The 14,704-nt window shown below is 40.3% G+C and overlaps 1 protein-coding gene across 4 annotated transcripts in view; it reads right to left on the reverse strand.

The window, feature by feature from the left end:
* Positions 1-14,704, reverse strand: part of ubr4 (ubiquitin protein ligase E3 component n-recognin 4) — a 224,472-nt gene that overhangs the window by 114,577 nt on the left and 95,191 nt on the right. For 2 of the 4 annotated variants that reach the window (XM_041798818.1, XM_041798817.1), the window contains exons 33-39: positions 10,185-10,248; positions 9,816-10,007; positions 8,257-8,327; positions 6,960-7,107; positions 6,059-6,292; positions 4,123-4,293; positions 3,826-4,008 (exon numbers count right to left, since the gene is read on the reverse strand). In XM_041798818.1, coding sequence (XP_041654752.1) covers positions 3,826-4,008; positions 4,123-4,293; positions 6,059-6,292; positions 6,960-7,107; positions 8,257-8,327; positions 9,816-10,007; positions 10,185-10,248 — 1,063 coding nt within the window. Of the gene's footprint in view, positions 1-3,825; positions 4,009-4,122; positions 4,294-6,058; positions 6,293-6,914; positions 7,108-8,256; positions 8,328-9,815; positions 10,008-10,184; positions 10,249-14,704 lie in introns of all 4 variants that reach the window. The other 2 variants (XM_041798816.1, XM_041798815.1) reach the window with 1 other exon arrangement.

Raw genomic sequence — 14,704 nt, forward strand, 5'->3', positions numbered from 1 at the left:
ATTCTTATATTTCTAAAACCAACATGTTACCAAAATACATGCGTGGTAAGTGAATGTACTTGAAATACAAAACCAAAACAGCCTAAAATTGCTCTCAATTAATATCTAACAAAGAAAACAGCAAATCGTTGTTAAGAATTTTAGGGTGAAGCAGAGAGACACTGATGGTTCATCTCCACATTCAGAAAACAAAACAAGCAAACTGCAGGAAGCTGACTAACTTCATAGAAATGTTGGTGCTTGAAGGTGATTAGAGCAGTATGATTTGGAAATCAGACCTTGAGACAGATCAGACAGAAGAGCAAATGAGCTCCATTTATGCTGCTATTTGCTGCTGTATTCCTTTTATCATTCATTTTCTTAATGTTAGGCAGGATCAACTAACAGCTGAAGTCTTTTTTTTGTTTTCATTCTATTTACTTGAACTATAATGTGTTCTAGAGACTGAAATATGTGTCTGTGTTCATCCTTAAACTGTGTTTCAAGGACTGAAGTCTTCGGTCTATTTTTATATTGGTAATGATATTGGCTAAATGTAATATTTAAATATCACCATATTGTATAAACCCCAATATTGTTAATCCTCGTCAAACAAAGAAACAGAATAAAGTACAAGTTTTATGTTCTTATGTTGGCCTTTTTAATGGATTTCTTGCAGGCCAATTCAAAAGGACCAAGGGCCACAGTTGGCCCATGGGCCATAGTTTGGACACCCCTTATATACTTACTGATACTCAGAGTAATAGGAAACTATTCCTAACATTACTAGACATTCATTAAACACTGTTAGAGTCTGGTCCATATCGTACTATCACACTGGGTGCTGATGTTTATAGAGCTAATGTAAATTAATAAATCCCTCTTTTCTCTTTAACACAGTATAATCATAACATCAGAACTATTGGAGTTAAATGGTAACTAAAACAAAAAAATCTATCACAAAAATGTGTCTTTACCCCAACAATGAGCCTAAAATTTATGTGGGCTGTATTGATCTACTCCTCCATGCTCCTGTCACTCTCTCATCTCTCATGCCACGCTTCTGTCTGTCCGTGTCATATCGGACCTGTATGCTAAATTAAGACACGTATTAGCTTGTTAACCAAACAGCAGCAGCTACAATATTAGTCAGGGAAAATGTATCATTTTATACATTCACGTTTGATCAGAATTAAGTGCAGACTGAGCGCTCTTTCATCTCACTTACAGCCAACTCACTGACTACCCGTGCACAATTGGAGAGGATGAGGAGAACAAAGAAGTAAGCTAGCAGACACTTGTTTTAGCATCATCTAGCCTACGTGCCCTAATAAAAAACTTGGGATTAAAGCAGCGCTCCTCTTAAACCTACTGATCACCCGTACTGCGTATGCCCTGAGCCTGCCCCGGTAGCACTTTTTATCCCACTAGCTGCATATACACACGTGGACAAAATTGTTGGTGCCCCTCTGTTAATGAAAGAAAAACCCACAATAGTCACAGAAATAACTTGAATCTGAAAAACGTAATAATAAACAAAAATTCTATGAAAATTAACCAATGAAAATCAGACATTGCTTTTGAACTGTGGTTCAACAGAATTATTTTAAAAAAACAAACTCATGAAACAGGCCTGGACAAAAATGATGGTACCCCTAGAAAAGACTGAAAATAATGTGACCATAGGGACATGTTCAACAAAGGTGTGTCCTCTAATTAGCATCACAGGTGTCTACAAACTTGTAATCAGTCAGTCAGCCTATCTAAAGGGTGAAAAGTAGTCACTGTGCTGTTTGGTGGCATGGTGTGTACCACACTAAACATGGACCAGAGGAAGCGAAGGAGAGAGTTGTCTCAGGAGATTAGAAAGAAAATTATAGACAAGCATGTTAAAGGTAAAGGCTATAAGACCATCTCCAAGCAGCTCGATGTTCCTGTAACTACAGTTGCACATATTATTCAGAAATTTAAGATCCACGGGACTGTAGCCAACCTCCCTGGACGTGGCTGCAGGAGGAAAATTGATGACAAATCGAAGAGACGGATAATACAAACGGTAATAAAAGAGCCCAGAACAACCTCCAAAGACATTAAAGGTGAACTCCAAGGTCAAGGTACATCAGTGTCAGATCGCACCATCCGTCCTTGTTTGAGCCAAACTGGACTTCATGGGAGATGACCAAGGAGGACACCACTGTTTAAAACAAATCATAAAAAGCGAGACTGGAATTTGCCAAACTGCATGTTGATAAGCCACAAAGCTTCTGGGAGAATGTCCTATGGACAGACGAGACAAAACTGGAACCTTTTGGCAAGGCACATCAGCTCTATGTTCACAGATGCAAAAATGAAGCATACCAAGAAAAGAACACTGTCCCTACTGTGAAACATGGAGGAGGCTCTGTTATGTTCTGGGGCTGCTTTGCTGCATCTGGCACAGGGTGTCTTGAATCTGTGCAGAGTACAATGAAATCTCAAGACTATCGAGGTATTCTAGAGAGAAATGTGCAGCCCAGTGTCAGAAAGCTTGGTCTAAGTCGACATGGTTCTTGCAACAGGATAATGACCCAAAACACACAGCTAAAAACGCCCAAGAATGGCTAAGAGCAAAACATTGGACTATTCTGAAGTGGCCTTCTATGAGCCCTGATCTAAATCCTATTAAACATCTGTGGAAGGAGCTGAAACATGCCATCTGGAGAAGGCACCCTTCAAACCTGAGACAACTGGAGCAGTTTGCTCATGAGGGGTGGGCCAAAATACCCATTGAGAGGTGCAGAAGTCTCACTGAAAGTTACAGAAATCGTTTGATTGCAGTGATTGCCTAAAAAGGTTATGCAACAAGATATTAAGTTAAGGGTACCATCAATTTTTGTCCAGGCCTGTTTCATGAGTTTGTTTTTTAAAATAATTCTGTTGAACCACAATTCAAAAGCAATGTCTGATTTTCACTGGTTAATTTTCAATGAATTTTTATTTTTTATAACTTTTGTCAGATGGAAGTTATTTCTGTGACCATTGTGGGTTTTTCTTTCATTAACAGAGGGGTACCAACAATTTTGTCCACGTGTATACTAGCTTTCTTGAGCACAAAGTGCAGAAGCAAGCACCTGCTTCTCTTAACTTCTTACACCAGCTACCTAAAGGCTTGCCGTCTTTTCCCTTCTCTTCTATCCACGCCCAGCGACATTTATTTATTTATTTATTTTTTATAAGCCTTTTTTTTCCCCGCAGCCAAACGCCGCACGCCAGAAATCTGGCACGGTGCTGGAATACTTTAAGCCTTGCCAGTGAAGGCAAATCTTATTACGTCAGTATACCAAAATATATTGGATAATGCTATACTTCGAACTTTGTGGCAACAGTTTGGAGAAGGCTCTTTTCTATACCAATCACCCAAGTGCACAAAACAAGACTATAAAGACATGCTATAATAACTTCAATGTGGAAGAACTTGACTGGACCACACAAAGCTCTGTCCGCAGTATCTTAGTATCTTTGAGATGAATTGGAACAGAGATTGCGTGTCAGGCCCCCTTGTCCGATATCAGTGCCTGACATCATAAATGCTCTGCAGAATGAATGGGCACAAATTCCCACAGAAACACTCTAAAATCTTGTGGAACGTGACTGAAGAAGAGTGGAGGGTTTTAAAGCTGCAAAAAGGAGACCAACTACATATTAAAAAAGAACATATATTTAAATACAATATCATTACAGTCCCTGCTGGTGTAATGGTCAGCAGCTAAGTACTTTGGTCCATACAGTGTAAATTAATAGGAATCAACCCCACTCACTAGTTGGTAAAGCTTGCCACCACTCCTTTCATTAGTAGGTAATGTTTACCTTTCCTTTTTCATGGCTCACTGCAAGGTGCTGGCGTCGACCATGGGGTGAAGACAGGACACACATGGCAACACGCCGCAAGACATGTGCACTTATGAGCTGGCGTATAGTTTGCCCCTGGTCTCCACTGTAGTTCATCCTCACGTTCTCAAAAGCCCCTTCTTGTGAGCCAAGTGTGGGCACCTTGGAAAAAGTGAGGCAAAGGACATTTATTGCCTCACACCTAGAAATTATTGCATAGTATGTAGTTTTTGTAAAGGTTTATATAAACCAAAATGATCTGTGCAGTGTCAATACCATTAGTTGGTCTGTCATCTCCACAGTTTTGTCCTGAGAGTGTAATTCATTGAGGGCTTGCTGAGCCCGACTGCTGCTTCCAACTGCTGATGCCTGCTGGAAGTTAGTCTGGATAGCTTCCATGAGAAACATGAGCATTTCCAGTATGACTGCTGCAGTCGACGATCCCATCTGTTGTGAAGAAACAAAGCCAAAACGTTAAGACATTCAATGATCAGCGCTCACATGTAAGAAAAAAAGCCATTGAATAACTCTGCTTTACTATGTGGGATCATGTCAGTGTCCTTTCTTTTGAGTAGCCTTTTTCAGCATAAAGGGACAGACCAGACATGGAAAATGACCTTTTGATTAGACCATGATACAGTACCGTGAAAAAATATTTGCCCATTTATTACACTTAAATGTTTCAGATCATCAAACCACTTTTTGTATTTCACAAAGACAACCCACGTAAATAGAAAATGCAGTGTTTGAACGATTATTTAATTTTTTAGGGGGGAAAAATCCAAACCTATCTGGCCCTGTGTGAAAAAGTAATTGCCCCCCTGAATCTAACAACTGGTTGTGCCACCCTTGGCAGCAATAACTGAAATCCAGTGTTTGTGATAACTGGTGAGGAGTCTTTTACATCGCTGTGGAGAACTTTTGGCCCACTCTTCTTCGCAGAATTGTTTTAACTCAGCCATATTGGAGGGTGTTCCAGCATGAACTGGGTCACACCAGCCACACTAAGGTCACAACAGCATCTCAATTGGATTTAAGTCCAGAACCTGACTTGGCCACTCCAAAAACTTCATTTTGTTTTTCTTGAGCCATTCAGAGGTGGACTTGCTGGTGTATTTTGTGTCACTGTCCTGCTGCATAACCCAAAAGGGGTTAAGCTTGAGGTCACAAACTGATGGCTGGACATTCGCCTACAGGATTTTCTGGTAGATAGCAGAATTCATTGTTACATCAATCACAGCAAGTGGTCCAGGTCTTGAAGCAGCAAAGCAGCTCCAGCCCATCACACTGCCACCACCATGTTTGACTGTTGGCATGGTGTTCTTTTTATCAGATGCTGTATTATTTTTAAGCCAGATCTAATGGGCCGCTCACCTTCCAAAAAGTTCAACTTTTGTCTCGTCAGTCCACAGAATATTTCTCCAAAAGTCTTGGGGATCATCAAGATGTTTTTTGGAAAAAGTGAGAAGAGGCTCTGTGCTCTTTTTTTGTCAGCAGTGGTTTAGGCCTTCGAACTCTCCCATGGATGCCATTTTTGCCCAGTGTCTTTCTTATGGTTGAGTCATGAACACTGACTTTAACTGAGGCCAGAGTGTGGCCTACAGGTCTTCGGATGTCGTTCTGGGTTCTCATGTGACCTCCTGGGTGAGTCGTCATTGCACTCTTGGAGTCATTTTGGTTGGCCAACCACTCCTGGGAAGGTTAACCAGTGTTCCCAGTTTTCTCCATTTGTGGATAATGGCTCTGACTATGGTTTGCTGGAGTCCCAAAGCCTTGGAAATGGCTTTGTAACCTTTTCCAGACTGACAGATTTCAATCACTTTGCTTCTCATTTGTTCTTGAATTTCTTTAGATTGTGGCATGATGCATTTCGTTTTGAGATCTTGTAGCCTACTTCACTTCACAGCTTCTATTTAAGTGATTTCTTGATTCCACACATCTGGTGATAATCAGGCTGGGGGTGGCCAGTGAAATTGAACAATTACTTTTTCACATACTTTTTCAAATTTCACACCCCCCACCCCCCCTTAAAAAATTAAATAAGTATTCAAACACTGCATTTTTTATTTACTTGGCTTGTCTTTGTGAAATATTAAAATTGGTTTGATGATCCTAAACATTTAAGTAAGATAAATATGCAAAAAACTCAGAGTTTAGAAAGGGGGCAAATACTTTTTTCACGGCACTGTAGATGGATAATATTTTTCAGTACCACTTGTGCCAGTAACTCCTCCTGGCAGCCCTCAATGCTCTTGCACACAGTGTTCTTCTTTGGTCTGTCTTCGTCAGCAGGTTTGCCATCACATATGGTGACCTTGCTCTTGTCAGAGGGTGAGGAATTCTGGTGGCGGATAGCACTGTCAGGCATACGCAGTTCACTCTGGAATGCAGATGACTCTTTCAAAGTTGAGCCTATTCCACTGCTAGGGCTGCGTTTGACCAGGGCCTGTGGATGGCATGACAAGAAGTTACAGGAATGAGAGGAGGAGTTGATAAGTTTATGCAAATATATCTAGCAACATAAACACAAGCTTTTCATATAAAAGCAATTGCTTAGTTAAACTTCTTATCAATAGAAAAAAGGTGATTTTTTTTTAATATTAATAGCTCCTCGACATTGTGGAGTTTATATATTAGTTTATAAAAAAAAAAGTTCAGGACACTGTTTGATGAAATCCCACTTAATCTAACCTGTCCCCAAAGCAAAATCTCAATAGTTAGTTTGATTCAAATAATTACTTGCAGTCTTTATCATTGCAGTTTCCTGCATACTCATACAACACATTTATTTCTGTTAACAAAGGACTAATCACAAGACTTTGAAAATAAAGAAAAATGATAGTAAATACAAGTTAAAATGTAATTGATGGCTTGTTTGTAATCATGCACATTCATAAAGCCCCTATTTAAAATTTAGCTAGGAAAAGCTGGCTTTTCACTGCACAAATTAATGACAAATACATGATTTCTCTTATTTTCTGGCCACATGTGTGGTCTAGCTATAACCCTGACCAAATGAAATGACTGGATGGAAGTCAATGGGGGAATGACTTGCAAGCCAAAGTTACCGCTGTTGTTCTCTTCCCATGATGACCTGAGGTATTCGGTCTCACCTGGCAGCTGCCATCCTCTTTGGCACCGCAGTCACAGAAGAAAGAGCCATATTTGGCATAGGAGATCTCATGGTCTTTGTGACAGACCTTGGCGCACACAGTGCACACACCTACCCCATCCACCATTTTACAGGTGTGACAGTGGTACCTGCAAGATTAAAAAAACTCTAGGGTTTGAAACTCATCATTCATCATCAAATGACAGAATATCAACAATTTATTCAGGCATTCAAACTGTCTGTCAAACTGACACCCAATTTCTTTATTCAAAATGTTAGTGGTGCAAGTTACGGACAAAACTCATCAACCCTGCAAATCTGCTGGGTGTACAATCTTTTCAACCAAAGATTTTTATTTATATTACACACGATTTATAATTTAAGTAGAAAAAAAGGATTATAATTGAAAAAAAAAAAAAACTACTTGGTTTGTCTCTGCCAAAAATGTTGAAGTGACATTGATTATAGGAAAAAATAAAACACCTATTATGTCATTCAAGAAGAATCATTTAGAAAGATAAATTCTTGTCTTTAACATATGCACAAAAAGTAACATCTAGGGCTGGGTGATATAGCGAGTATACTCAATGCATCCTGGCTTTTGCCACGTGCGGGGTATAAAAATTACTATATTGCAAACATCAAGTATAAATAACCTAAAAGTCTCGAGCTGTCAGCGTACAATTCTCTCCAAAGTTTCACTTCTCCCATTTTCTGAACATCTCTCTTTAACAGCAGAGAGCTCATTCCCCCACCCATCCACAAAACTCATGCATTATTTTGTCAGCAGAATAGAGAGAAACATGGGAGAATGAAGGAAATAACAGACAGGGAAGGCAGGTTATAAAAATAATAACCATAATAATAATAAATAATCATTTTATAATCAACGTAAGCAATAGTCTTGTCGTTATTTATGTTTATTTGTAAAAGCTTTGTGACGTCCTTTACAAAATGAGAAAGCTAAATTTAACTTGATATTGATTTTTAACCCTTTCTCCATACAAATTTTACAAAATCCAAAAGGTGGGTCTATTTAAATAATCATTCTTGTGTCATTTAATGCATCCAAGGACTGAATTTAACATTTATACAGCAATTTAGAGAAGATTTCAAAATATTGCGATATATTTATCTTGTATCATGATATAGCCAAAATATATGGTGATAATAATTTTAGGCCATATCACCCAGCCCTAGTACCATCTACACCTGCTCTTTATGTTAGGGTCTTAAGATAGCATATGTTTATAAATTGCAGCTATCCATTGAAGGCAGATTGACTGACTGATATTTACCAGTGCTGGTTCATGAACTCCTTCTGAGTGATGGTGAAAGTGCAGAGTTTGTTGCACAGAGAATCTTCATCCTGCATAGAGAGAGATGAAAAACAAAGAATTTTCCATTCAGAAAAGTGCAATTACTAAGAAAACAAACAAAAATAAATTAGCAATATTACTGAACTATGCTGAATCAAGCGGAAAAAGGGCTTTTACGTTATACTGTCACTTTCTTGCCAACCAAAATATATATTTCAGTATGTGTACAAAACAAAGAAGTTGCTGGAGCTGTAGGAAGAATTGCTGAAATATACTGTACATAAATTAATGTTTCTTACTTCCTTGAGGAATTTCTCCACAGGTAAAATCTAAAGATACCTATTCAGGGTGTGAATTGCCAGGGGTGGGGGATTGCCCGCTCCTCTGATGATACATTTGTATTTCCAGGGGGTGGGGTACATTTTATCCCTGCCTCTGCTCAGGCTATATACATCTTACTGGTCTAATCTCAGCATTCACTGTGCAACTGAAACTGATACTGTGGTCCGATTGTTATGCAGGCCCTTGGTTCTTACACTGGTGAGTGAAATCAGGACAGACCAGGTGCAGCACAAGGATTACAACTTTGTCTGGGCCTACTAATAACAGAAGTTTAAACCATTTTCCCTTTTATTTAAAATAAAATTCTGGATATCTGAAACATTTAGCCTTTGACAGAGATGATCTTTAGTACATAACAACTAACAAGTCATATTAATTTCTTGACCCAAATAAAAGGTCATGAATGGTGTGTTCAAATCAAACATTAAGAATAGCATTTGTGGGTTTTGATGAGTAGCTTGAATAGAGGCAGTTGTTTCAAACTGAAACTTGTTTTTTTTAACCAATATAAAATTATTTCATTGATAGTACAATTAAGTTACTGCTCTGAAACTGACTGCTTTTTGACTATTTGCCTGTTGAATGGGCCTAATTTTGCAGTCTAACAGTAATTCTATCAAGTTGTCAAATTGTGCAATTCACCTCTCCCTACTGTAGGATATTTGTTGCATTACTTCTTGTGAAGCTTTTGTCTTTCTCTGTTAAACAAAGCAAGTAAAAGTGTTGACTAAATAAGAATGACTTTGCTGCATCTTTTATTTGGTTACCCATCACCTGTATAAGGTCTCAGACAGTATTGGATGATCTCACTTGTTGGTGATCAGTGATTGGTACAAACAGCAAAAAAAAAAAAAAAACTAACTGGTGTATCCAAAGTAAATGGTAAATAGACTTGAGCTTGTGTAACACTTTTCTATTGATCTGACTAGTCAACGCGCTTTTATATCGCCTATCAGACCTACCCATTTAATCCCTTTCACTCCACATTCACACACTTATGGCGAAGGCTGCTATGGAGAATTGGCCATCAGTGTTAGCTAATCTGATTAAATCACATCCGTACCCTTTTTTTTATATCGTTTACTTCTTAATTCACAATTCCAGAGTACTCTATATTCAGCTTGGTATACTAAAAATTCACAAGATATATAAACAGTTTCAGGAGGACAGAAGGACATAAAAGGCTAGTATCTCACAGAATCTTCTGCCTGGGAATCATCCTCTTCTACAGCAAGTTCCTCAACCCAGTCTGAGTCCACTTCCATTGCCTTTTCTTCTCCCTCCATCAGCAAGGCTGAGGTGCCTTGACCGCTGCTCTGACGCAATGCATTCATCACATCAGCCAGATAGGAGATGATGTGGCATGAACATTCCAGCATACTGGCATGCTGAAATGAGGAACAGGGAATTTAGAAACCTTGAAGGTTGATGACTATTAAAGCTTAAGACTTCCTTCATTAACACCATATGAGTAAGTCATGTTTGGCCTGTTACTTTAAGGTTTTTTCCCCCGATAAAGTCAAAATAAGGGAATTCTATAAACTGAAAAGATATAAGAAACATACCTTTCCTTGGGATAAGTTTGAGCTCACTTTTTCCACAACATTCTTCTGTGTTAAATACTTTTTGCTGCAGATAAAAAGAGCATTTTTAATTCATATTTATCTGAACAAATTGCTCACTTTATCAATTCACATTCATAAATCACATGCTCTTTTTTTTAAGTCAAACAAATAAAGCGGTAACCCACGACCCTGCATACATGCTGGATTAATCATGTTCCTGGATAGGGCTGAACGATATATTGTATCACAACTGTAAAGCAATGTGTATATGCAAAATACGCAGTGTAAGACAGACACAGTTGCTGAAGGCAACGAGTTCCCATTTAATCAAAAGTTACACTAACAGGGCTGATGATGTAGACCAAACATACACATGAGGACAAAAGTGCTAGCCCCCCTATGAAAATGCCATTGATTTAAACATATTTCTCAAGTGCTGTTAAAGTAAAGAATTTTTAACACAGCTTTTTCAAATATCCTAGTTTTATTTGGATGCTGAAATTATCCATCCATCCATTTTCTTCCGCTTATCCGAAGTCAGGTTGCAGGGGCAGCAGCCTAAGCAGGGAAGCCCAGACTTCCCTCTCCCCAGCCACTTCGTCCAGCTCTTCCCAGGGGATCCCAAGGCGTTCCCAGGCCAGCCAGGAGACACAGTCTCTCCAGCGTGTCCTGGGGCTTCCTTGGGACCTCCTCCCAGTGGGACCTGCCCGGAACACCTCACCAGGGAGGCGTCTAGGAGGTATCCAGACCAGATGCTCACCTCGAACCAGAAGCCACCTCATCTGGCTCCTCTCGACTTGGAGGAACAGTGGCTCTATTCCGAGTCCCTCCCGGATGGCGGAGCTTTTCACCTTATCTCTAAGGGAGAAGCCAGACACCCTGCGGAGGAAACTCATTTCAGCTGCCTGTATCCACAATCTCGTTCTTTCGGTCACTACCCACAGCTTGTGACCATAGGTGAGGGTAGGAACATAGATCGACCAGTAAATTGAGAGCTTTGCCTTTCAACTCAGCTCTTTCTTCACCATGACAGACTGATGCAGAGACCGCATCACTGCCAAAGCTGCACCGGTCTGCCTGTCAATCTCCCAGTCCGTTCTTCCCTCACTCATGAACAAGACCCCGAGATACTTGAACTCCTCCACTTGGGGCAGGATCTCATTCCAGTGTTTCCCCCACCATTCTATTGGGAGGGCGCCCCACCCTCCCAACTGTACCCCCTGCCCCCCTTGAACGTTGAGTCAATTTTATTTGTTTTTCTATATATCGCCAGATCACAACAGAAGTCATTTAGAATAACTTTCCTATAGAGCAGGTTTTTACTTGGTCCCTTTATTAAACAAACTGAATAGCCTAAAGTAATATATCTTGTTTATATTTATGCATTTAATTTCTAAGTCCTGGTTCTCTGCTCATTTCCTCTGACTACATGAGCAGAGCAAACCGCTCACTGAGCAGAGAGCCCCGCCTCCTCCTCCCTGTGTCAGAGCGACATGTGTGAGGGGATGCTTTGACTCAGTATCATGAGAGAGAGTTCTCCACTGCAACTGATTTATCCTCTAAAGTTGTGTATGAACCGATGTCCTGCTTGTTTTACATCTGAGATAGTTAAACGAGTGCTGGATTTCGGCGCGAGATTGCAGCAAATGCGCACAATTTATTAAATTCTCGCTACAAGTCTGACACTTGTTATGCAGGAAAACACTGCATACCCCGTATACAATGCTGCAAACTGACAAACCACTGGGAAATGTGGTCAGAATCAGCGACAGTGGGTTCATGTTTGCACCAGTTCCTTCCTAGTCTCCTCAACATGGCAGTCAGAAATACGCACGGCCCCTCACAGGTGTGTGGGGGGCAGGTGAGCCGTGAGTATCAGAGGGGATCAGTTCCTATACAGACTATGACTGAGCAGCCCCTCCTAGGGTCACCTGACAATCACTTTACCATTTTCAAATTCATTCTTCTGGGATCAATAAACTGGTGGATGGCCCCTTTTGTCCTTTTATTCTCACAGTACCTGGCACTATTTATGATCGTTAATTACGCTTATAAATTAACCTCGTCCACGTGCAGATTACGACAGAAACTCTTCAACCTTTATAAATGCAGGAGTGTTGACAAAAGATCACACAGGCACAGACAACAGGAGGAGACGGAGACATGAAATGTGTGCGAATAATAATATGGAAGAGAGAGAAAATAAGTAGATAAAGTCAGTGGAGAACAATCAATCATAAAGAACATTTACCAAAATACATAATTTAACCTATAATAAATATTTTAAATGTTAAAATAAACTGTCTCCTAAATAATTTGTTTTGGTTGTTTATTAGTTAAATCTTTCAGATGTCAGACTCATTTGCATGTGGGGAGGCCTTTTTGACAGCAGAGGTAAACTTTACACTTAATATTGGTCTGATACAGTCCTAAAGTTACTCCTGATATGGCAGGAAGGCAAAAAGTTAATTTCCAACCCTGTGTGTGAATGTGGGTGGGTGTGTGTTGGTGCTATAAACCTAGGGGAAACACTGCATTCCCAACTGGAGAGGGCATTCCACTCTTTTCCCATTGAGGTCCATGGCCTCAGATTTGGAGGTGCTGATTCTCATCCCAGCCGCTTCACACTTGGTTGCGAACCATTCCAGTGAGAGCTGAAGGTCACGGCCTGATGAAGCCAACAGAACCACATCATCTGCAAAAAGCAGAGACCTAATCCTGAGGCCACCAAACCGGACTCCCTCAACCCCCTGGCTGCGCCTAGAAATTCTGTCCATGAAAGTTACAAACATAACCAGTGATAAAGGGCAGCCCTTGCAGAGTCCAACCCGCACTGGAAACAAGTCCGACTTACTTCAGGCAATGCGGACCAAGCTCTAACACCGAAATTACTCGGTGCTCAAATTATTTTACACAGAAATTAAAATATTCCACAAATACAACCACGGTCAAAACTATTAGCTCCCCTAGCAATGATAGTCAATAGTGTATCCTTTTTGCTGGATAACACCCTGCAGTCATTTGTTGTAGTTTTCAACAAGTCTCTGACATGTCTTCCAAGGAATCCCAGCCCATTCTTCTTTGGCAAATCTCACACGCTCATCCAGATATGATGGCCTTTTGGCATAAACCTTCATCTTCAGTTCACCCAACAGATTATCAATGGGATTTAAGTCAGGGCTTTGTTCAGGCCACTCAGTAACGTTCACTTTGGTCTTCTGACGGTAGTCCTTCATCAGGAGTGACATATGTTTTGGGTTGTTGTGCTGGAAGAAAAAGTGACGAACCAGACCCAGCTTTGTTGCTGACTGCTTCAGGTTTTCTTTCAATATCTCCATATATCCTTCTTTCTTCATGGTTCCTTCCACCTTGACAAGGTTTCTAGTTCCAGATGCACTGAAGCATCCCCACAGCAGAATACTCCCACCACCAAGTTTCACTGTGGGGATGGTGTTCTTTGAGTATTACGCCTCTCCCTTCTTTCTCCAAACATAAGCAATGTCTCTATGGTCAAAGAGCTCTTGTTTAGTTTCATCTGATCAAAGGACATGTTTCCAGTATTCATAATCCTTCTCCACGTCTGAACAAACTGGTGAAAAAAGCTGGCTCTGTGGTCGGAATCAAGCTGAACTCATTGGAGGATGAGGTGGAGAGATGCACAATGAAAAAGGCGGAGGCCATTCTGAGGAACATGGCTCATCCACTTCATAGCTCCCGAAACAACGATGGAGGACGGCTCCTATCCCTGCACTGCAGGACAGTGAGATTTAGAAAATCTTTCATTCCATCAGGAATTAGACTTTATGATTCTACCATAAACAGATGAGAGAGACTTCAGACAACTGAATTTCCCTGCGGGGATAAATAAAGTTACTGTATTGTATTGTATTATGTTGTCCTTAGTAGATTTCAGTCTGGCTTGAAGGTGTCTCTTCTGCAAAAGGGGCGTTTATCTTGGTCTGTAACCTCGTAGTCCATTCCTGTGCAGGACTGTAGTGATGTTCTTCTTAGAGACTACAATTCCTGACTTGGCTAAGTCCTTCACTAGTGTCTTCACAGTTGTTCTGGGGTCTTCAGACATATCTCTCACTTGTGTTCTTTCCAGGGTCTTTGAAACCTTCCTACCTCTGCCAGGCTTCTTCTGTACTGTCTCATATTGAATTTCTTGATTAGACCTCTCACTCCAGTTCTTGACACTTGGAAACACTGTGATAACTTAGTATATCCTTCTCCTGCTTTGTGAGCATTAACAATTCTTTTTTTCAAGTCTAAATTGATTCCTTTTGGTTATGGCATGGTGTCTTCTCAAGTGAGAGCTCAAACCCTTTCTGAGTCTTTTATAGTGTGTGTAAACTGGGAAATAACCCTTGGTTTTAACTTGACTTTACAAGCTTTGAGCATTGCAAATTTAAAGCATATTGCACTACAGTGGTTTGTGCTACGGCTCAGTAAAAAGGTCAGTTCCTGAAGGGAGCTGATAATTTTGACCCTGGTCATTTTTGCCTTTTCTGAAAAAGTTG

The sequence above is a fragment of the Cheilinus undulatus genome, linkage group 11 (assembly GCF_018320785.1).
Source record: "Cheilinus undulatus linkage group 11, ASM1832078v1, whole genome shotgun sequence".
Classification (NCBI taxonomy): Eukaryota; Metazoa; Chordata; class Actinopteri; order Labriformes; family Labridae; genus Cheilinus; species Cheilinus undulatus.